Source organism: Glycine soja, chromosome 4, assembly GCF_004193775.1.
Source record: "Glycine soja cultivar W05 chromosome 4, ASM419377v2, whole genome shotgun sequence".
Classification (NCBI taxonomy): domain Eukaryota; kingdom Viridiplantae; phylum Streptophyta; class Magnoliopsida; order Fabales; family Fabaceae; genus Glycine; species Glycine soja.
Window position 1 is genome coordinate 3,029,224 of NC_041005.1, and position 21,200 is coordinate 3,050,423.

Genomic DNA, 21,200 nt, shown 5'->3' on the forward strand with positions numbered 1-21,200 from the left:
GCATAGTGTGTCCATGCATTTTTATCCAAAAATTAAAGATGCATCTTTCTCTTCTTATTTATAGCATTTTTTTTATAATGTGATATTCTGATTATTCTCCTCTTATATATACTACGTACCTCTTTTTAACTATTGGGCGCCAATCAATACTCCCCCCCCCAAAAAAAAAAAAAAAACTTCCACATCGCCCTTCAGGAAAAAAAAAAAAAGGAAAAGTCTTCTCCAACATGCCATTTTATCTTTTCAATCTCAATCATCCAATTAAAAGTTATTATATATAACATTTTCTATCACGTTGGGCACTTATACAACATTTTTTTAAGTCTTGTATCAGTTGTATGTTAAACAACACCCAAATTACCATTTTATTTGTATTTGCGTATTAAAAAACCTTAGTTGTATCTATTATATTTCTGTCCTTTAAATGTAATTAATTGTTAATAGCACAAAAATTAAAATGTTAGTAATTTTTATTTTCAGTAAAATATAAAATCATTTCATTTTATCACTTTCTCATTTCAATAATATTATTTAATTTGTTTCACTTAATAAAAATATTCAAACATCTATAACTATTAATAAAAATTACTCATATTTGGTGTACATGTTTTGTTAGACCATTTTTTCCTTTAATTAATTCTGAAAACTACCTTTGAATCAAACGGTTATTAAAAAAAATAACTCCTCAAATACAGTTATTAAAAAAATAACTCCTCCAACATAATAATTATTTAAATCTTTTAATTACTTTTATTTTAATTTAAAACTAAAAAAATAAAAGAAATTGGTAGTTGATGCACGTAGTGCCTGTTTCTAACTAGTAATAATAAAGTTAAAAAAGGAAAATGACTAATTTACATAGTATGAAGAAGAATTAATCACCCTTTAAGTACAGATTTTCGTACAAATCAACATTTCCCTTAAAAAAACAGAGAAGAAGTGAACTAAACTCAGTGCAGGTGATGAGAACAAGTGAAAAACTAAACTAGCGTGTGATTCTGACATTGAAATACTTGCCTGCAAAATGGGCAAGGTTTCTGAATTTATTATCATCAATGAAACCATCGCGGTTGACGTCTGCAGACTTGAAGGCTCGTCCACTACTTTATTATTAAATTGCTCCACAGTCATCACACGCTTCCCATCACTCCACACATTACGCTCCATGAACGCAATAATATATATCAATGTGTTCTTTCACTCTGATACTGCTATTCAACCCCTCGCTACTGTATTTGTGTTATGTCTAGCTCGTGATCACCTTCCAAGCTTGGCTTCTGTATTTATATTGTCACTTTTGTTTTCCTATGTTGTTGATATGTATCCATGTTTATCATTAATAACTACGAAGGTATATGGAGTATTCTATTTATTAATTTGAATCCTTTGTGGGAGAATAAGAATCATATCCCTTTGCTATTTTGCTGGTTGGTACTGCATGCGTGCTACTTAACAGGGTGGATCGATATGATATAAATTCTATAATATATATAGGGGCGGCACAATGTATAAAATTGTCCCTTTTGCAATGTACGTTGTATATATACAGATCCTTTAGCCTTATTTCAATTATGGTTGCCTATGTGGTGCTTTTAGCCTTTCTCTTTTTTTTATTAATTGGTATATATACAAGCATAAATAGTGATGTGTTTTATTCTCTTTGCAAGTTCGTATGTATTAAAGTATAAACATGTATAAAGTTATCCGTGCTCATCCTTCGTATGTAGATTAAGATCCTAGATTGTAGGCCGTTTATGATCCTCTCCATTAGGCATGCAGAGAGAAAAGAAAAGCACTTTGAAAGTTGAAATATTAAATCGGAATTCCGATTTAATGCTGGTTTAATCTAAAGCTTCGAAGCTTTAGATTAAACCAGCATTAATAATTTGTGGACTTAAAGGGTCTGCCAACTGCCATGTTAAAGGCAAACAAGTTATTTACACAAATACTAGAATAAAACTAGCAAGAATGTATTTCAAGTTAAAGATTGCATTTTGTTCATATTAGATTATAGACACCAGGGAAGAACGATAAGGAATTGTGAACCTGTCCATATATACACCAAACAAGGTAAAACTAGTTGGTCATCAATGAAGCATGAACATTTAACTTGTATAAAACATTCATTAAACGTTCTTATTATTTTTAAACTCTTCCGTTAAATATTGAATCTACTCTCGTAAATTAGAATGGAAAATAGTTTATGGACACCAGCCTGATACTCCAAAAATGGAAAAGTATCGATGTCATTCCTGTGTCCGACATTAATACACCTCCAATACGTCTGGTATGTATTCAAGAAGTATAAATTTTTTTAAAAAAATTGTCGGACACGACTAAGATATGGCTCAAGATGACTAGATACAGTTTGAGCTTCTTTCTGAATTTTTTTTTTAATGTTTTATAATTTTGTTGTTTTAACTTTAGTGTTTTTAAAATCAGAAAAGGTCCGAATGTAAACAAAATGCAACTCATTTTCGCTTCTTAAAACATAAATAAAAACACAACACTCCCTTTTCCTCTTCTCTTCTCTGAACATGACAACTCCTTTTCGACAGCTCAATCTAGATGTTCTTCCTAGGAGGGGGTCTTTCTATTTGTGTGATTTTGGCTTTGATAGGATATTCTATTTGTGTGGTTTTGGCTTTGTTCGAACCATGCTTTTATTGAATAAGTTTACTTTGTCACTCAACAATTGTGTTCGCAATGTTTGCTAAAACATAATCCACATATTTGCAGTGTTTTAACAACACTCAAAATCATATGTATAATAATTGCATTTGAACACCAACACTAGTTGCATTTTATTTTGCATTCATATATAATTTCTTTTATAATTTTTTATTAACATATTCAAACATGTCGTATCCTTAATTTCAAAAAAGTTGTTGTATCTCCATATTCGTGTCATATTGTACCTATGTTGTATCACGTATTCAGGCTCCATACTCCATAATTAACATCTAAATGATGCCTAGAGAGAAAGAGAGAACAAAGATAAATGAAAGTTAAGTGAAGGAGTGATAGGTAATATAGGGATATAAGGAGAAATAGACGGAAATAATACATGTCTATAGAATGTTTGATACATATGAGTATTGATATATCATCACTCAAATTAGTCGAGTTGACGTAGTGATTAAATATCCTGTGCTCACATATAGTGGGAACAATCTATTATCTATTTAGCAGAGAATTCTGAGTTCAATTCCTTATGTGCGAAAATCCTTTGGGCCAGTAACAATTACATTATCACAAGCAAAGTTAACTTCTAACCAGTGGGCTAAAAAAGAATGTAGTTTTCACATCTGACGGTGCAATAGATGTTTTTAAGTATCCTATATATTAAAATTACTGGATGGTCAAAATCTTATCCTATTATTTCATAATTGGAGAGGATCTTTCTCCATGGTTTAATTTTACTCTTTCATCTCAACTGTTCGAATTAAAAAGTATTTATTGAATGATTTCCAATATATATTGGATATTGGTGTTTTTTTTTCTAAATCACTTATTAGATTAAAATGATCTTATAGCAATTGATTCATTCCCATGTAATACTAGTATTTGGGTGTTAAAAAAATCATAATTGTATTTATTATATTTTTGTCCTTTCAATGTAACTATTACCTTGTCATTTCATTAATCACACGGTGGATACATGGTGAACCCAAAACCTTCTCATTTCATTAATATTATTTTGTTTCGCTTAATACAAACAAATATCAAATTATAAGAACAAAGTTAAAGACAATCCTCCAAAAAAAAATGGATGAGAAGAAGTGAATTGAGTGCAGAAGAGAACAAGGTTAGCGTGTGATCCTGACATTGAAATGCTTGTCTGCAAACTGAGCAAGGTCTCTGAATTCGTTTTCATCAATGAAACCATCGTGGTTGGCGTCTGCGGACCTGAAGGCCTGGCCACTATTCCACGAAGCAAAGATCCCTCCAGTGAGGCGCACGGCACGGCGAAGTTCGGCTTTGCTGATTCTGCCATCTCCGTTTGTGTCGAATGCTGTCATCAGCCACCGCCTAAACTGCTCCACAGTCATCACACGCTTTCCATCACTCGACACATTCCGCTCTATGAATGCCATGTGCTCTCTCACTGTGCTACGTATTTCGTACTTGTGCTATGTTTAGCTTAGCTTGTTATCACCTTTCAAACTTGGCTTCTGTATTTATATATATTGCCACATATGTCTTCGTATTTTGTTAATGCTCACATGTTTATCATTAATTACGAAGATACATATGAAGTATATTCAATATATTAATTAGCATCCTTTGTGCAAGAATAAGAATCGTATCCCTTGCTGGTTGGTACTGCTAGCTAGCTTAGCTGCTTAATTAACAGGGTGGATCTATACGATCTAAATTCTAAAACAGGGTCGGGACAAATGTTAGAAATTTTCCTTTCTTCTGCTATATACGTTTTATATAAAAGAGAAATTATATAATAGTTCTTACTAATCTTTACCTAACATATTATTATTTATTAAGTTTTTTTTGTTGTAAATTATTAACTTTGAAAGTGTCATGTAAATATTACTTGAGACTAAGAAGACAGTGATTCCAAACTATCTAATAATTTTTCTAATGTATAGATGAAAAAGTTTGATAGACAACAAACTTATTTAACACCTAATAATATAAATTTAATACTCGTACTTGTGGGTGGTGACACTAATGTATAGATTTGGATTGGTTCTTATTTCAATTAAACAATATGGTGGCTGTTGTGCTTTTAATTAGCCTTTCTTTTTCTTTAAGCTTAAATATTGATGTGTTTATTCTTTTGCAAGCTGGTATTTATAATAGAAAGTATAATCATAAAGTTATACGTGCTCGTCCTTCTTGTAGATCTAGGCTGTATATGACCCTCTCTCCTCCATTTGGCATTACGTGGTTGGAAATGATAAGAGCATTTGAAATATAAAATCGAAAGCTTTAAACCGGAATTTGTTGGCTTTAAGGGTCTGCCATGTTAAAGCCGAAAGAACTATATAAAGCAAGTTACTAAAATAATACTGGCAAAGAGAAGACGTACGTATACAAGTTAAAGATTGCCTTTTGTTCACAATTGATTATAGACACCAAGGAAGAATGATTTGGAGTTTAGAACTTTCCATATACCATGCATGCACACGGCAAAACTAATATATCTTCATTCAATGAATCATATGAACATTTTGTATCAAACATGCACCTTAAACATGCACTAAACGTTTTTATTATTTGTAAAACTTCAGTTAAATGATTTAAGTTTTATTATGACGTAACATATATATCTTGTTATGTTATATGTTCACCACAATCGTATATATCAATAACGCCTTTGGTCCTATTCAAAAAATTAAAAGTAAACTTTTAACTTAAAATTGAATATTATTAATTGATAAATTGTTGTATCCTCAGCTCCCCGTATTCAAAGTTCAGAAATTCATAAGTTTTGTTTCGAGTTAGGGGTGTGTATTATTTAGGTCGAAAAGAGCATAACTCAATAACATCTTAAATTGAAGGGTTCTTTCATCAACTTATTCCCTATTTGTTTTAAAGTTAGAAAATCAATTTTCATACTTTTTAAATAAATAAAAACACATTTCAATATAAATATATGGTTCAAATTAGTTTTAATTTAGGCACATGTCTTAATTATATTTAACAGTTCAAAATCAATTTTCACCCAAGTTTAAATTTTTTTTAAAAAAAATAGGATGCTTAGGCCATCTACAACCGTTTCCATTAGAAAAACCAAGCTTTAAAGCATTAATTTGAAATAGCATTTGTTATCACCGGAGAGCAACTCACATCTTAGCACCTTATAGTATTAGATGCTAATAGAAGCTGCTAATTAAGGGGTGGTTTATTTTATATATGTATAAAATAGCCATATGCTATATTTCAATGACAGCTTTATAATAAGTACTGTGCTTTTTTCATACTCTAACAATAGTAATTCAAGGCATAGCTACAAGAGCACGACATAGCATTGGTCGGGCAGTTTTAACAAAAGAAGGTTCAATAGGCAGACCAAAACTTCTATTTGAGATTGTTAAAAAGTTGAATTTTCAATGTCGTTTTTGTAATATCCTTTGTTTTCAAATTTTGAAACAAAACATGTTGTAGGAATATCATGATTATAAAATGATGAAATGGATGCCTCCATGCACTGGCGGATGCACATGTAACATAATGGGACAATTGTTCTCACAAGAATTTATTTATTTATATATGTGTAATTAAAAAAATTTACCCCGATGAAAAAATAGATTTTGTCCCATAAGATTATTTTTTTTCAAATGAATGCAATATATTGATACTAATAATTTGACTGTTTTATCCTTTTATTTTTTTATAACATTGATAATGTAAAATTGTAGAATATTTTAAAGTATGAAAATGTATAAAGGATAGTTATAATTTGTAGAAAATTAAATATTTTGAATTTTTTTCATCACATTATGTATTTAAGTATTTTGTAAAAGTTTATGATATTTTTCTTTTGTAAAAATATTATAAACTATTGGGTTAATTATGTTTTGGTTGTTAAACTTTTTTTGTAAATTTCACTTGTAATTTCTAAGCAAATTTTTTTAACATTTTTGGTTCCTATGATTTTCTTCGATTAATAATTATTATAGTTCCTATTACCAAATGATAATATTAATTAATGATACAATCATACATGTAACGTGTCAATCATCAACAAGTCTCTCAATGAAATTTATACTTCTAATAATATTAATTGTGTTTTTAACATGAAATTTTTTTAATAAATTATACTTTTAATATTTCATATGTTCTATTAATTAATGATTTCAATCAAACTTATGAAACATAATTTATTATAAAAATTAAATGTGATTGTCATGTGAAATTCTTTGATGATGTAACAAGTCATTAAATAATAAACATAAATATTAGATCATCAGTTAATATTGTTGGATAGTTAGGACTAAAATCATTAAAAAAAAAAGTATAGAGACAAAATAATAAAAAATTAATGCCAAAATTTTTTTATTTAGAGCTAAAAACAAATTATCCTAAACTATTTGTTGCGCCACTAATAAAAATTATGGATCTCCCACTACCTCCGTGAGATGGTAATATGCGATGGGTGTTGTTTCTCGATCCTCCATTATTTGAGTTAGACAAAATACGCGCACCACATAACCAATTTGATGTTGAAAAATCGAACAAAAAATGTAGGTAAGTGTTAAATGTTTCAGTCAACATCGTGCTCTAGACACTAGCTCAATCTTAGAGCTCAACATTGTCTAATTCATTGATGTGTTCAGACTCTTTTCTCATTTTGTAACCGAAAAAAGGTATCTTTTCTGATTATGTATAGGAGGCTAACATAAATTTATAGTGAGACATATAAGGAGTTAATTAATTGACATATGAGTGGTTAATCAACATATTAAAGATTAATTGACATATTAGGTGTTAATTGGCTTATTTAGGTATTTAATTATCAAGCTTACAGTCTTGTCTAATTTTGAGGAAAGTCATACTAGGGTATCAACATAGCAACATTGATGATGTATTAATTTAAGACTTATTTTTTTTACTAAATAAAGTTAACTAAGATATTAAATTAAATATAATTAAGATAAAAAAAATTAAATGAATTAATCTAATTTTTTTTTTCATTAAAATAAGTATTACGGTGAGAGAAATTAATTTTAAAAATTAGGCAAACAGGTCCGTAGAGTTTGGACTTGGGTATGCGTTACGATGGCAAAAACAGATTTGGGGCGAAACTTATTGACTCGTGGGCCCAAGCGAAGCGATTAGCGGATTAATCCATAAAGAAGGAAATGGGATATTTATGTATGTAGTTAACGTGGAAGGATTGGGTGAAGACGAAGGCTTAGAGTTAGATGGAGTCGCGCGGACACTCAAACCCGCTTCTGTCATTTTCCAGCTTCATCCATCAACACTGCGTCCGCTTAGGGTCTGACCTCGCGACTCGTTTGGATGACACGAAACGAGCCCTAGCTCAAGCTCATCATAATCTTCTATTCCCCAAACACGCCCTCGCCGCCACTTCTACTCTGGGCTCCCTGCACGTGGCTAAGTCCCTCGTCGGCACCTCTGTTTACACCGTCAGCAATTCCAACAATGAGTTCGTTCTTATCTCTGACGCTGATGGAGCCAAGTCCATTGGATTGCTTTGCTTTCGCCAAGAGGACGCCGAAGCCTTCCTCGCTCAGGTTTCTCCTCTCAATTCCCATTTGGCTTCTTATTTTCATCCTCTTTTAATTGCATTCTTCTAATTTGTTGTCCTCCATTTTAGGTTCGATCACGGAGTAGAGAGCTTCGAAGCAAGGCTAGGGTTGTTCCAATTACTCTTGACCAGGTCTTTTTCTAAAAGGAAAATAAATGCCAGTGTGGATTTCTTCAACGATGCCTTGGCTTTACTTAGTTCTGTTCAATTGATGCATATGTTGCCAAATTATATATATTGATAACATATTTTGCCAATGTGGAGCCTGTATTCCATACTTGTATCTATCAAATGCCTTTAGTTGTCTAATAATCCTTGTTTCACACTCAATAGAGTTGTGGCTTGGTTTCTATCATGTAGGAATTGAGTAATCAATAATGAGGGGAGCACGTGCTACTGACTTCAACTAGATAATGTTTTCAGCTTGTTTATTATGGTGTTTATTTTTACATGACTATTCTTGTGCTACAGGTATACATGTTGAAGGTTGAAGGCATTGCCTTCCGATTCTTACCCGATCCTGTTCAAATAAGGAATGCTTTGGAGGTTAGCATCTTACTATATAGTTCTCGCATACAACATATCACTTTAAGCCACACCATTATTGTTCATCATTTCAGTCCAGTAGCAATGACAGTATACATGGTAGCTGCAATGTGGGAATTAGTTCTGTGGCATCAATTTAAACTAAATTATACATAAACATGTAGCATGTATGTTGGTTGATCCGCTGAGCTGCTAGATTCTGTTTAATTTAGTATCCATTTCACTCGTCAGCTTAAACCAGCCAACAAGGGAGGTTTCGATGGAGTTCCTGTTTTTCAGGTATGTTTTCTTATTTGCTTGTGAACTTTAGATGGTCTGTGGGTGGGAGTTACAAAATGTTATGAGCTCATTTTTTGTTTTATACATTTATCAGGTATAAAAAAGGAACTATTACTATCAGAACAAACTTAACTTCTGTACATTTTTTTTTACTGAACTAACTGTCAACTAATTAACTGCAGCTGATTTGTGGTATATGATGTATACAATGTTAGAGACTGGTTGATTTTATGCCATTTAACTATTTTAGTATTGCCTCATCACTGTGGTAGATTGGTACTATTGACTAATAATCATATGTTCTTACAGTCAGAGCTTTTGGTTGTGAAGAAGAAGAAGAAGCGTTACTGCCCTGTGTATTTCTCTAAGGTTTGTCTGACTTATTGATCTACTTGTTATTTCAATTACATTATTAAGACATCATAAGTCACGTGCATGTTGCTTCATAGAATATATTTATAAAGTATTTTATCATTTTCTGGTTAAATGGACAGGAGGATATTGAGCAGGAACTGTCCAAAGTTTCCAGGGCATCAAGAGGACCTGGTGTTTCTCAACATATAGCAGTATAGAATCTACCATCTCTTGCTTTTTATTTTAACTTTTATACTTTTGACAAATCAATGTATTTGTCAAAGCTGCTTATTAGTTTCACAATTTTTCTAATCACCAAAAGCAGTAGCATATTTTATTGAACCCTCAAAAAGGTAATTTGTGTTGCATATGCTTTATGCAAGACTTTTCTTGGATAAAAATAAATATTTAATTACCTGTATGATCAACTTGAAAACATGCTGAACATTTGGTTGAATCATAGTGGTCTGTGTAGTGTATCTTATTGATATTTGATAACATGAGATGAATTTTTTGAAGTCAGTGATTAAGGTAAGAAATGCTTGTGCTATTTAAATTTTTCTTTGAACCAAACTATATGGCTGTGGAAACAATTATGCTGATGGAATAGTTAGTTTTCGTTCTATTTCTGATTTTCTTTTTGTTGATGTCTTTTTCAATTTTCATGGGAAACAAAGCATCTGTTCAATGGATGATTTCAATGTGGAAATAGCAATCTAAGGGATTTTTTTATTAAAGAAAATATTTTTGTTTTCATTTTTTTATTTTCACTAGTAACTATGAAAATGCTGTGTTGTTTTTATTAGATTCCCTGTTTGCAAAAGTTTATTATATGAAATGATGAAAGGTTAGGAGAAGATCAAAGATTTGTATTCACAGATTTCTGTATATATCTTTGAAAACAGGTGACCAAGTGAAAACAAAGTAACTATTGTAATTCTTAGTGAAAATAAGAAAAGAAAACAAAGAACATTTTTTCAAACCAAATAAAAACTTAAATTCTATCCATTTTCGATTAAGCTCATGTAACTCTTGTAATCTGTCTTGCACGAAAAAGGTTAGGGGAAAAGGGAGAAACTTGTTTTTTTTAAAAAAAAAAAAAAAAAAAAAACTGAATGTGGATTTGAGTAACCACATGGTCCCCATGTGCTAATCTCAACCCTGATATTCTGGTAGATATCTAGTGTATTTATATAACAAAATAATTTGCATGCTAGAGTGGAATTGTTTTTGTTGTTTATCATTTATTTGAAGTTTGTTTATGTTTCTCTATTTTCTTAACTTTTTAATAAATTAACAGGTTGGTAGCTTGGAAGATGTACTGAGAAAAATGGAGGTAGTTAAGTCTGCTTACAGTTTCAGTAGCTTATAAGTTTGGCTGTAATTTGAAGTCTGATAAGTTCTCTCTCCCTTGATACAGATGAGTGAAAGGAATTCAGGATGGGAGGATTTGATTTTTATTCCACCAGGAAAAAGTCGCTCTCAACACATACAAGAACTTAATGAATGATTCCCAGGGTGCGAATTTAAGCTAACCATGATTTCATGTGGTTTTCTTGAGCAAATTGGATGTTACTGTTGTCACAATTTAGTCAGCTAGTGAGATACTAGGACCTCTGCCTTCAAATAGTTGTGTTCTTCCTTCTTCTCAACCGAAATTCCTTCTGATGCGAATACTGCACTAAGATTCTCAGTGGATATAAGGTAAATGTGTATGTGAGAGGACATCAACGCTAACGTGCATTTCAATTAAGAGATCGTTCCACCATTTGTTGAGCATGCTAGATACCCAATGTGTGAGGGGGGTTCTTCCTCATACATGTACAGATAATTTATTTGTTTTGGCAATAGCTGTAATCCTTTTCCTTGAATTCTACTTTTATTAGTTCAGGGAAGAGAACGATCTTCATTTACATTTGATATCCATACTGTTTTTGAAGATGAGAGATCTAGAAATTTCTTTTCTTTCGATGGAGATTAAGGAGGGGGTTATCACGATTCACAACCCTTTTTTGTGTTTGGAAAGATATAATGGGATAGATTCACCACCTGAAGTGAGTGATTTACCATAATCCTAAAAGACAAAGTTGACCTACTGCTGCGCTTCATTTCATTGTATGGGTGAAATGGAGAGCACCACATTGGTCTCGCATATTGTCCCCACTTTTACGTGGTCTGATAATCGTCCATGGATGTGGGGACATAAATGTGATAGTTTATCAGCTCTTATGAAATAGCCGTGCAAAACTTCCACTGAAATCTTTTTTGGTGATTTTTGATGTGCGGACGCGCAACCTGCAAACATATTATATATCAATTTTGAACAAGCTAAAGGAGATTTTCATTAGATATATTATAAACTATCACGAATTGGTGGAGCCTCGCAATTGAGGAACAAATTATTAGCAATCTCTTTTCGCATGCAAGAGGGTGACGTATCAACCGAATAGTTGGCGAACCTTCTATCCTGCTCTTGTACGTTTCCAATTGTGTATTTTCCAGTGCTAATGGACTTGAGGATTTTACTTCTCTACCCCTCCCTTTTGTATCTTAACTGATTTTAGCTACTGGAAACATGCAATGATATAAAGGTAATTTCAAATTTTGTTTGGAAATTTAGTTGACCTTCTGCCTGAAATACAAGTAAAGCAGTTTCATTCGGATCTTACTTGTCTCGCTCGGTAGGAAATATTAAAGCTTGGAAAGGACACTTGGAGCTACGTAAATGGTCTGCCTTGATTTGAGATTTACTCTAATGTCTAACTGCTACTGCAACTACTACCGATCCTTGCTCCTTATTCCCTTCACTATATTTAACTACTACTACATAATAAATTGATGAGTGGGGAGTTAATTTAGACATTTAGTTAGTCCTCTCTACTCGGGCATTGTTGATAATACTGCTCAAGGGATGCAAGGTTCTAGTCTTAAAAAGATGCTGAAGACAATGCCATCTAAAGCTTCGATTACCAGAATCAATTTGGTCTTCCTTGTTGTATTTCTGGTTGTTTATGCCACTGTTCTTCCCCATCCATCTTCTGACTATTTGCAGGATGCAGGATCCATAGTGAGGTGCTCTTTGGGCGAATGTCATCACAGGGTAAGGTGAGCCTACTTTAGTGGCATCATACCTTTATATTTTGTGTGTACGTGCTAAATTCAAACTTCATTTGATGTGCACTTGAAGCATGTATTCTTATTTGTCTGTAGACACGAAAACTTCAAAATGAAAGCGGCATTGGATGAACCTCAAGCAAACCCACAGAGGCAAAAGAATAAGAGTGCAAAGAAGATAGAAGTACCAAGCTTTTTTAGCAAGTTAGGGGAAAGAATGAAGATTGGAATGGTAAACATGAAAGAAAACGATGTAAGTAACTGGAGCACGCATGGGGAAAGGACAAGCGTTTATTTTGAGAGGGTATCGCAGTTTTTGAACTGGACGGACTTGTTTCCCGAATGGATAGACGAGGAGGAAGAGAATGATGTGCCATCATGTCCAGAGATACCTATGCCGGAGTATGCAGAATACGGAAGCATGGACGTGATCGTGGCTAAGCTGCCATGCAGGTATCCCGAAGAAGGGTGGAAGAGGGACGTTTTCCGGTTGCAAGTTCATCTTATAGTTGCGAATCTAGCCGTGAAGAAGGGGAAGAAGGATTGGAGAGGGAAGACAAGAGTAGTTTTTTGGAGCAAGTGTAGACCAATGCTGGAGCTGTTTCCATGCGACAACTTGGTTAAGGGTGAAGGTGAATGGTGGTATTATGAACCTGAGGTGAAGAGGTTAGAACACAAGGTTTCATTGCCCATTGGGTCCTGCAAGTTGGCCTTGCCTCTCTGGGAACAAGGTATATACGCTATACGCCAGTATTTCAACGTTGCATATTAAAGTAATATGATACATAAACATTTCTCTATTTCTAATACATCATATTATCATAACACCTATTGTTTTTCTCTCTATCCTTATCTTATGACCATTATACCTACATTTTTTTCTCTTTTCTATTTTTCTTGGTAGGTGTCGACTAGGTTTTTTTTACATATTATTTTTTCTTTTCCTCCTTAAGTTACTTTCCCTTCATCCCAGCAAAATAAACACATGCATTAAAAGCAACCAAACGTTCCCAAGCAGAAAAATTTACGAGGCAGATGGAGGTTGAACCTAAGACTTCTGTTTTGCTTAAAATTAGAAAACCTGCACCCACAGAGCTACGGGAACTGGCTTATTTTACTTTTTACCATATTGGTTAAATTTTTTAAACTACTATAACCTTCTGTTTGCCATACCAGATTCTTTCGTTGTGTCGTTTTTTATTTAATACAAATAGGCATAACAAAATCATGAGTTCATTGACTCACAATCCATTTTTTCATTACCAACAATTCATTAGTCCGAGTGGTTCTGGGTTCGATTCTTTTAAACAAATTCTCGAATTCGAATCTTATAAATGAAAAAAATTAAAGATAGTCAGTCAAATTTTTTGACGAAAATTAGTTATTAGTGAAAACTGATGAATATTCTGTACCATAAGATAAAAAAAATCATGAATTCATTGTCTAACCATCTATTTTTTGTTGAAACTATGTTATGTAAATATTAAATAATAGCCTCTATGAACAAAGGATGTGTTTTCATGGTGGACTAGCATACAGCAGAATTCAAAAAAGAATAATAAGATAAGCAATTTTGATCTAATGTTTGATATTAATTTAACTAAATTTGTAATTCTTGTTTTCTCAGAAAGAAATATTTTTCTAAGGCTTAATCCAATTCTCTTCATATTTATTAATTATCATAAAATGTACATATAACATATTGCGTTTGCCAACTTTTTGTGCCCAGGGAATCGTGCCGGCATTTCATTTTTCTAAAATGATTGTCCCACAATATTTAATTTTTCTATATTATTTTTGCACTAATTACTTATGTTTAAATCTATACTTAAGACATTATGTTTAACTAATGGGATAGTAATTTTTAAGATCTTATTAACCATAAAATATGCGTTAACCACAAATGTATACATTTTAAACCCATATAAAAATTCTTGTAAAAAAAACCAATATAAAAATTATGTACAGAATTTAATTGCAAATATATATCAGCTTTGTTATTTTTTTCAAAGAACTTTTCCATTTCTTCTCCATAGGGAGTGTAGTCGAAGAGAAGACAAACGAACGGATAATAATATATACTTTTCAATCTTTTTATGTTAGCGTTAGAAATGTTTTAATTTTTAAAATTGTGAAAAAAAAATTATAGATTCTGTGATTTAATAATAAAAAAAAAGTAAATGATTAAGAAATAAAAGTGGGAAAAAATATCAAAAAATGTTACTAATATATCTCTACCATGACTTGTAATGTATTTTCAATAGAGAAAATTTATTACCTATATCCTAAAGTAATATGGGGAAAAAATGTTTCATAAAAACTTTTTTTTTCTGAATTTTCATAAAAACATTTATTTCCATCAAGTTATGTTTCATAAAAACGAACAAACAAACAATAAATGCATATGATACGTTATTAAAGTTTTAAAATTCCCTAGCAATAGCAGTAATCAATGAGCTAACTGTTATCTTTATGGAAGCTTTTCCTTGCTAGTGGAGGCAGGAGGAGGACACTCAAAATTATTAGTACAAGCACATTGATTTGAATTGTGGTTTAACAACCTATACCAACCAGATAACCACTTCACTTTTGCATGCTATGTGAAATAACCACTATCAAATTTAGATTTAGTTGGCTCCATGCTTAGTGCATGTTTGGTGAAAATACTGTTGCAGGAAAAAAGCAGAAAATTTTCAAAAAAATCAGTGAGTCTCATGCAGGCTTACCTCCACCCCAATATTTAATTCAAACATTTTTCTTCATTTCATTTCACTCAACCAAAATGACTCTTAACCTCCCTTTGATTTTTTTACTTTTGGTCAAGTTCCCATTAATTTTTAAGAAACATCAATCGGAGCATACAAACAAAATTAGTGATGCAAAAGTTGACTCGTGCATTATTTTGAGTAACAACCACTCATGCAATATATGATGTAATTATCATCTTAATATCTTATCTAATTTTTTTTCTTTTTTTATTGCATAAAAACTTATAGAAATATCAATTTTCTATTACTTTTGTTACATATTTTTAATTAATAAATAAAAATCAATCTGTTTGTTTATACTTCTCAAGTGTACTGCAAAAATAACAGAGTTGAAATTTGCAGTTGTCGACGAGGTGTACGAATTATCCAAGATTGAGAAAAGCGTTGAAAGCAGAAGGAGAATAAAACGCGAAGCGTACGCAACAGTGCTGCATTCTTCGGAAGCGTACGTTTGCGGCGCAATAACACTAGCGCAAAGCCTGCTCCAAACAGGTACCAAACGCGACCTTATCCTCCTGATAGACAAGTTCATCTCGGTTCGTAAACGCGAGGCCCTATCCGAAGCGGGTTGGAAGATCCGAATCATCACCCGGATCCGAAACCCGAAGGCCGAGAAAGGAAGCTACAACGAATACAACTACAGCAAGTTCAGGCTATGGCAGCTCACGGACTACGACAAAGTAATCTTCATCGACTCCGACATCATCGTACTCCGAAACCTCGACATCCTCTTCCACTTCCCGCAGATAACGGCCACGGGGAACGACCAATCGATATTCAACTCGGGAATAATGGTGATCGAACCTTCCAAGTGCACGTTCCGTACATTGATGCGGCACCGGGACGACGTCGTTTCGTACAACGGAGGGGACCAGGGGTTTCTGAACGAGGTGTTCGTGTGGTGGCACAGGCTGCCGCGGAGGGTGAACTTTCTGAAGAACTTCTGGGCGAACACGACGGTGGAGGCGAGGGCGAAGAACGCGTTGTTCGCGGCGGAGCCGGCGGAGGTCTACGCGATTCACTACCTGGGATGGAAGCCGTGGCACTGCTACAGGGACTATGACTGCAACTGGGACACCCCGGAGCAGAGGGTGTACGCCAGTGACGTGGCGCATCGGAGGTGGTGGAAGGTTCACGACGCGATGGAGGAGGGGTTGCAGAGGTTGTGTAGGTTGACGAAACGGCGTCGGAGTGAGTTGAACTGGGAGAGGAGGAAGGCCAGCAAGATGAGGTTACCCGATGGACATTGGAAAATCAATATCACTGATCCCAGACGATTTGCCTCTCTCTTTATGGATTAGACAATCATCTTATGTTTTACCTTCTCCACCCTCCTCTGTCAATATTTCTTTTTCTGTTAAATATAATAATAATTAATTAATATTATTATTTCTAAAATACACTTCACTTCGTTAAACTATTAGTTTCCTACGAGCTCTTTTGTTTTTTATACCAAATTTTAATGAAAAGTAAATTAAAAAAAAATATTTTTTAATTAAAATTGATATAATTAATTTTTTTTAGATACATTCCTTTTTTATTTTACTTTTTAGCAAAAGTGATTCTGCCAAAGCTGCACAACCCGAAATATATTAAAATAGAAAGAATCATAAAACAAATAAAACATGGGAGGCCAAAATCAAACCCATGAGAAAACAAGAACAAGCAGGAGCTACCTGAGCCATCTAGAACTAATGCTTCAAGCAGTGATAAGAAGATAACAAGTTTTCTCGTTGAAAGCAAAAGCTTCAAATAACAACATTTCAAAAAGAGATGATGAGGACAGATAAGTCCATCAAGGGATCAACAAACTACTTCAACACTAAACCTTGGAACGATTCCGAACAAGGTGGCTTTCAAAGGTTGTTTTTGTCTTTTCCTTTGCTTTCTTTTTCTGAGTTTTGGTTGAGACAGGAATGAAGGGGGATCCATACCCGCCTCAGAGCTGGGCTCTTCCTCCACCTCCCCCGCCCAAAACTTACACAACAAATTGAAATCTAGTTGAACGTTGACAAACCACAATTCCATAGTGTTTGCTAAATCAATAGCAAGGATTTTACTAACTTTCTTAGATAATATATGTTGTCATGTAAAATTCAAAGTTAGTCGGTAATATGTTTTAGCTAACCTTACTTCAACATGATCCCAAATAATGATCAATCAATTTATCCCAAGAAAGAGAATATGTTCTTTGGCTATGGTTTCCAAGCTGCTTCGAAAAACGTTTGGTGTAGGTGAACGGAAAAGAAAAGGAGAATATAGGATTTTGAGTGAAAGGTAATGATATAAAATACAGCTGTAAAGGAAAACAATACAGGAAAGGTTGTAAATGAGAGGTTTAAGTGGAAGCAATAAATGACAGAAAATGTAAAGAAAGGTGATAAAAAAAATACAGGATAAAGTAGACTTGTGTATTGGATTGATTGTTTTTGTAAAATTTGAAGTACAAAGCATATTTATAATCTAACTCAAATCCCTTACAAGATCACATTTTTCTACTTGATGATTTCCTAGAACGTGGTTTGGAGTTATACAACTAAGTTTGGGGATCAGTCGACTAGTTTTACATTGAATCGGCTAATTCTAGAAGTTGAATCGGCAAGCAATAATTGATTTCGACTAGCATTTCAATTAACCAATTATGAGACAAATTTATCTTCTAGTGATTGTTCCTAAAATCTAGAAACATTATCCTCTGCTCACAAGCCAATTGATAAGTTATTTCAAACTTGGAGAGGATGGCAATTGCTTCCTATTTTTTAGGAAGCATTATCATTGATTAATTTAAACTACTACAAGTCATTTAAATATAAAAAAAAATCATGAAAAATATCATCTTATCTTTGTTAAATTAAATCTGGCTTAATTCAGTTAATTTTCTTATGCTTAAAGTTAGTCGTATTGACTTTATCCATATTCAACTAACCTTCATGTCCATCAAATATTGAAGATTAGTCGGTTGCACATTTAACTGAATTGACCTCCTTTTCATTTAGCTAACATTGATATTAGTCAAATTTTTTCATTTTGCTAACATTATAGATAGTCATATCAACATTGTTCATGTTCTACTAACCTTCTTATTTGACTAATATTGATAAGTCATCAATTTCATATTCAATCAAACTAGCCTTCACTTCATTCAATTGACATAAAAGTTAGTCAAATTTTATCTTATCCGGTAGTCATTCTGTTGAATCCTCGATAACTGAATTTTGCAATAAAATTTGGATGTTAAGTATATAAAACAATTCTTTTTTCTTATATTTAATAGCGGAGGGAATATTATTTCACAACTTTAGATACATTTTTGGGTTATTAGTTAGTTAAAATAACACGATTTTCTTCTCACAAAAGAAAATAAAAAATAAAAAGGGATTTACGCAAATATTCAGGATTTAATCAAGGATAATATTTCAGTTTAAGACGACAAAAGTTCTTAAAACCAATCATTTATATTTATCTAACTCCAAAAAACATTTAAGTTCTTTTTTTATAAGTAAGGATTTGAATTTGTGATCCTTATGACCTGAGACTCAACAATTATTATCGCAGCTTAAATTACCTTTGTAGAAAATGTGCTAAATGAGAGTGTTCTAAGTTTGTGCTCTTAAAAAAAGTATATAGACCGATAAAGCTTAAATGAATTTTATTTTGTAAATTGAAATTGCAAAAGTAATTCTCTCTTTTTTTTATTTCAAATTGAGCAAAACTCATTTTATAATCAAATCTAGGTGAAAAACTAAACAAGAAAACTAACAAGTCTTTGAGAGTGGTTGTGAGTTTTTTATTTTTTATTTTTAAATGTAATTTTTAAAATAAAACACATTTGATAAAAATGGAACAAAAATTATTTTTAAATTATTTTTGAAATATTTTTACACTCATTTTTCAAAAAATAAAAAAAATTGAATTTGGTTTAGTTTTTTAAAATATATGCATTTTTCACATTTGAGAATATCACTTTTTCTTGTCACCGGTACTACCAGTATCACCTTCGCCACTGCTACCAACACCGCCAGTAGCACTGTCATTATCACCACCACGAATATCACCTCCGTCATTGTCATCATAACTACCACCACCGCACTTCCATCGTTGGTGGCCAATACCAGCACTGCTACCATCATCATCACCACCATCGTCATTGTCACTAGCACCGTAGTCACTGTCGCCACCATCGTAACCAACATTACTATCATTGTTGTCGTCATTGTTACCACTGCTACCCCAACCACCACTACCAACATTGTTGTCACCACCATCGCCACTGATATTACCACCGTCATTGCTACTACCATCGCTACTGTCAATACCATCTTTGTTGTCACCATTGGTTATCACTACTAGTACCGCTACCACCACCACTACCATTGCAACCACCCCTGGTATCTCTACCAACGCCATTATTGATACCATAACTATTATCATTTTTTTCATCCTCACATAAAAATACTCTTGAAATAGTTTTAATATAATATGAAACTTTTTAAATGAGTTTATTTTTAAACTTATCATATTTAAAACTTGGTTGTTATTTTAAAAGACTGGTTGTTATTTTTAAAAATTTCAAAACTCAGACCTAAAATCCACCCCAAACATGACCTAAATAAGAAGCTTTTTCTTCTTTTTTTTTTGTTTTTTGTCAAAAAATAAGAAGTTTTTTCAATTTTGCTTTTTGAAGTCTGAACAAACATTATGGGGTTCCAAATGGAAAACCATAGAATTTTCTAAAATTAATAAAACTAAACACAACTACTTCATTTTAATATGATTAAAACTTAAAACATACAACTTTGATGGATATGTGATTTAGATAATATATCGTTGGAAAATAATTCATAATATAATTTCTCTTTGTAAAATGAAAATCCCCAAGTTAAAAGAAGATAAATATTTTTTAAATAAATTAAAGTATGAAGTTAAATGAATTAAAAATGACAATCGAAAAATAAATTAATAAAAGCAATGGCTTGCACCACCAAAAAAAAAAAAAAGGCAAAAGCAATCCTCCTAGTTTTATTTTTCCTCATTTGAAAGAAGAAAAAGTTGACTATCTATGCACCAAAATGTATGACGACTCCTAAATTGGCGGAACCGGTGCACTTTGAAAATGTTATGGATTAATGCAAAAATATCACTTGTGAGTCGTCATCCTAATATTGGAATGATCATTAAGCAACAAACTAGTAGTAGTCCTTATTTTAGTTTTGTTTTTCTTTGAAGATATAAAAATTGACTATATATAAAGAGAGAGATCAGTTAATTATAAAACCAAAATAGTTTATAATTAAAATTAAAAAAATCTTCTGAATTTTTGCAATAAAACTAAACACAACTTCTCAATTATAATATAATTAAAATACTATTTTAGTTAACTTTATCGTTAGAAAATAACTCTTAATATATAAATCTGTTCTCTTTGTAAAATAAAAACCCCTAATATAAATTATAAAAGATGAAAACTATTTTAAAAATAAATTAAAGTACGAAGTTAAATGAATTAAGATGAAACATTACAAAGAATTCCAAAAAAGAGATAAAAGACAATAAATTGTAAAATATTCCCCGCAACCAATCTTTTCCTCCCTTTCTTTTTTGTATTTAGTTGAAAAAAGTCAGCACATACTTCTTTAACCCCACCCCCTAACAATGATTCTCCAGCAAAAGCCGAAGTTTACGCATAAATTAAACCCAACTTTAGTGCCAAAGGATCCTTGGACGTGGCACGATTGGGTTGGTAGGTCATAAAACCAAAAGAATAAAATAATCCGTGGCCCCCAAACTTAAGTTACACCATACTATTAAGAAAATCAATTAGCAGTGTAGAGCAAATCACAACATTTTTTCCCCTCAAATATAACTCGATTATTTCCATCAATTGAATTTCTATACAGTAATTT

General features: G+C 32.4%; 4 protein-coding genes across 5 annotated transcripts; 2 read left to right on the forward strand and 2 right to left on the reverse strand.

The window, feature by feature from the left end:
- Positions 1 to 3,665: 3,665 nt before the first annotated feature.
- Positions 3,666 to 4,167, reverse strand: LOC114408063 (polcalcin Phl p 7-like). Its single transcript, XM_028371189.1, has one exon. The coding sequence runs from the start codon at positions 4,095 to 4,097 to the stop codon at positions 3,810 to 3,812; it is 288 nt and encodes a 95-aa protein (XP_028226990.1). The 5' UTR covers positions 4,098 to 4,167; the 3' UTR covers positions 3,666 to 3,809.
- A 3,671-nt stretch (positions 4,168 to 7,838) lies between these two features.
- LOC114408698 (protein TIC 22, chloroplastic-like) lies at positions 7,839 to 11,354 on the forward strand. The gene is made up of 8 exons (XM_028371839.1): positions 7,839 to 8,222; positions 8,306 to 8,368; positions 8,708 to 8,782; positions 9,014 to 9,061; positions 9,371 to 9,430; positions 9,556 to 9,627; positions 10,716 to 10,751; positions 10,836 to 11,354. Exons 1-8 carry the CDS (start codon positions 7,890 to 7,892, stop codon positions 10,923 to 10,925), a joined length of 777 nt encoding a protein of 258 aa, XP_028227640.1. The 5' UTR covers positions 7,839 to 7,889; the 3' UTR covers positions 10,926 to 11,354.
- Positions 11,355 to 11,502: 148 nt separating this feature from the next.
- On the forward strand, positions 11,503 to 16,704 carry LOC114408697 (UDP-glucuronate:xylan alpha-glucuronosyltransferase 2-like). Of its 2 annotated transcripts, none has more exons than XM_028371837.1 (3): positions 11,503 to 12,520; positions 12,626 to 13,260; positions 15,640 to 16,704. In XM_028371837.1, exons 1-3 carry the CDS (start codon positions 12,327 to 12,329, stop codon positions 16,596 to 16,598), a joined length of 1,788 nt encoding a protein of 595 aa, XP_028227638.1. In that variant the 5' UTR covers positions 11,503 to 12,326; the 3' UTR covers positions 16,599 to 16,704. The 2 variants fall into 2 exon arrangements, with proteins under 2 accessions (XP_028227638.1, XP_028227639.1); XM_028371838.1 differs by having other exon boundaries at positions 12,401 to 12,515.
- A 2,553-nt stretch (positions 16,705 to 19,257) lies between these two features.
- LOC114408308 (N66 matrix protein-like) lies at positions 19,258 to 19,704 on the reverse strand. The gene has a single exon (XM_028371339.1). The coding sequence runs from the start codon at positions 19,702 to 19,704 to the stop codon at positions 19,258 to 19,260; it is 447 nt and encodes a 148-aa protein (XP_028227140.1).
- Positions 19,705 to 21,200: the final 1,496 nt, after the last annotated feature.

Excerpts from the sequence above, each read along its gene's own strand:
- LOC114408698 (XM_028371839.1), top strand. The coding sequence starts at position 7,890 with ATGGAGTCGCGCGGACACTCAAACCCGCTTCTGTCATTTTCCAGCTTC. Across the intron at positions 9,062-9,370 it reads ATGGAGTTCCTGTTTTTCAG|TCAGAGCTTTTGGTTGTGAA; the intron begins GTATGTTTTCTT and ends ATGTTCTTACAG. Across the intron at positions 9,628-10,715 it reads GTGTTTCTCAACATATAGCA|GTTGGTAGCTTGGAAGATGT; the intron begins GTATAGAATCTA and ends ATAAATTAACAG.
- LOC114408308 (XM_028371339.1), bottom strand. The coding sequence starts at position 19,704 with ATGGCGTTGGTAGAGATACCAGGGGTGGTTGCAATGGTAGTGGTGGTG.
- LOC114408063 (XM_028371189.1), bottom strand. The coding sequence starts at position 4,097 with ATGGCATTCATAGAGCGGAATGTGTCGAGTGATGGAAAGCGTGTGATG.
- LOC114408697 (XM_028371837.1), top strand. The coding sequence starts at position 12,327 with ATGCAAGGTTCTAGTCTTAAAAAGATGCTGAAGACAATGCCATCTAAA. Across the intron at positions 12,521-12,625 it reads GAATGTCATCACAGGGTAAG|ACACGAAAACTTCAAAATGA; the intron begins GTGAGCCTACTT and ends ATTTGTCTGTAG. Across the intron at positions 13,261-15,639 it reads CTTGCCTCTCTGGGAACAAG|TTGTCGACGAGGTGTACGAA; the intron begins GTATATACGCTA and ends TGAAATTTGCAG.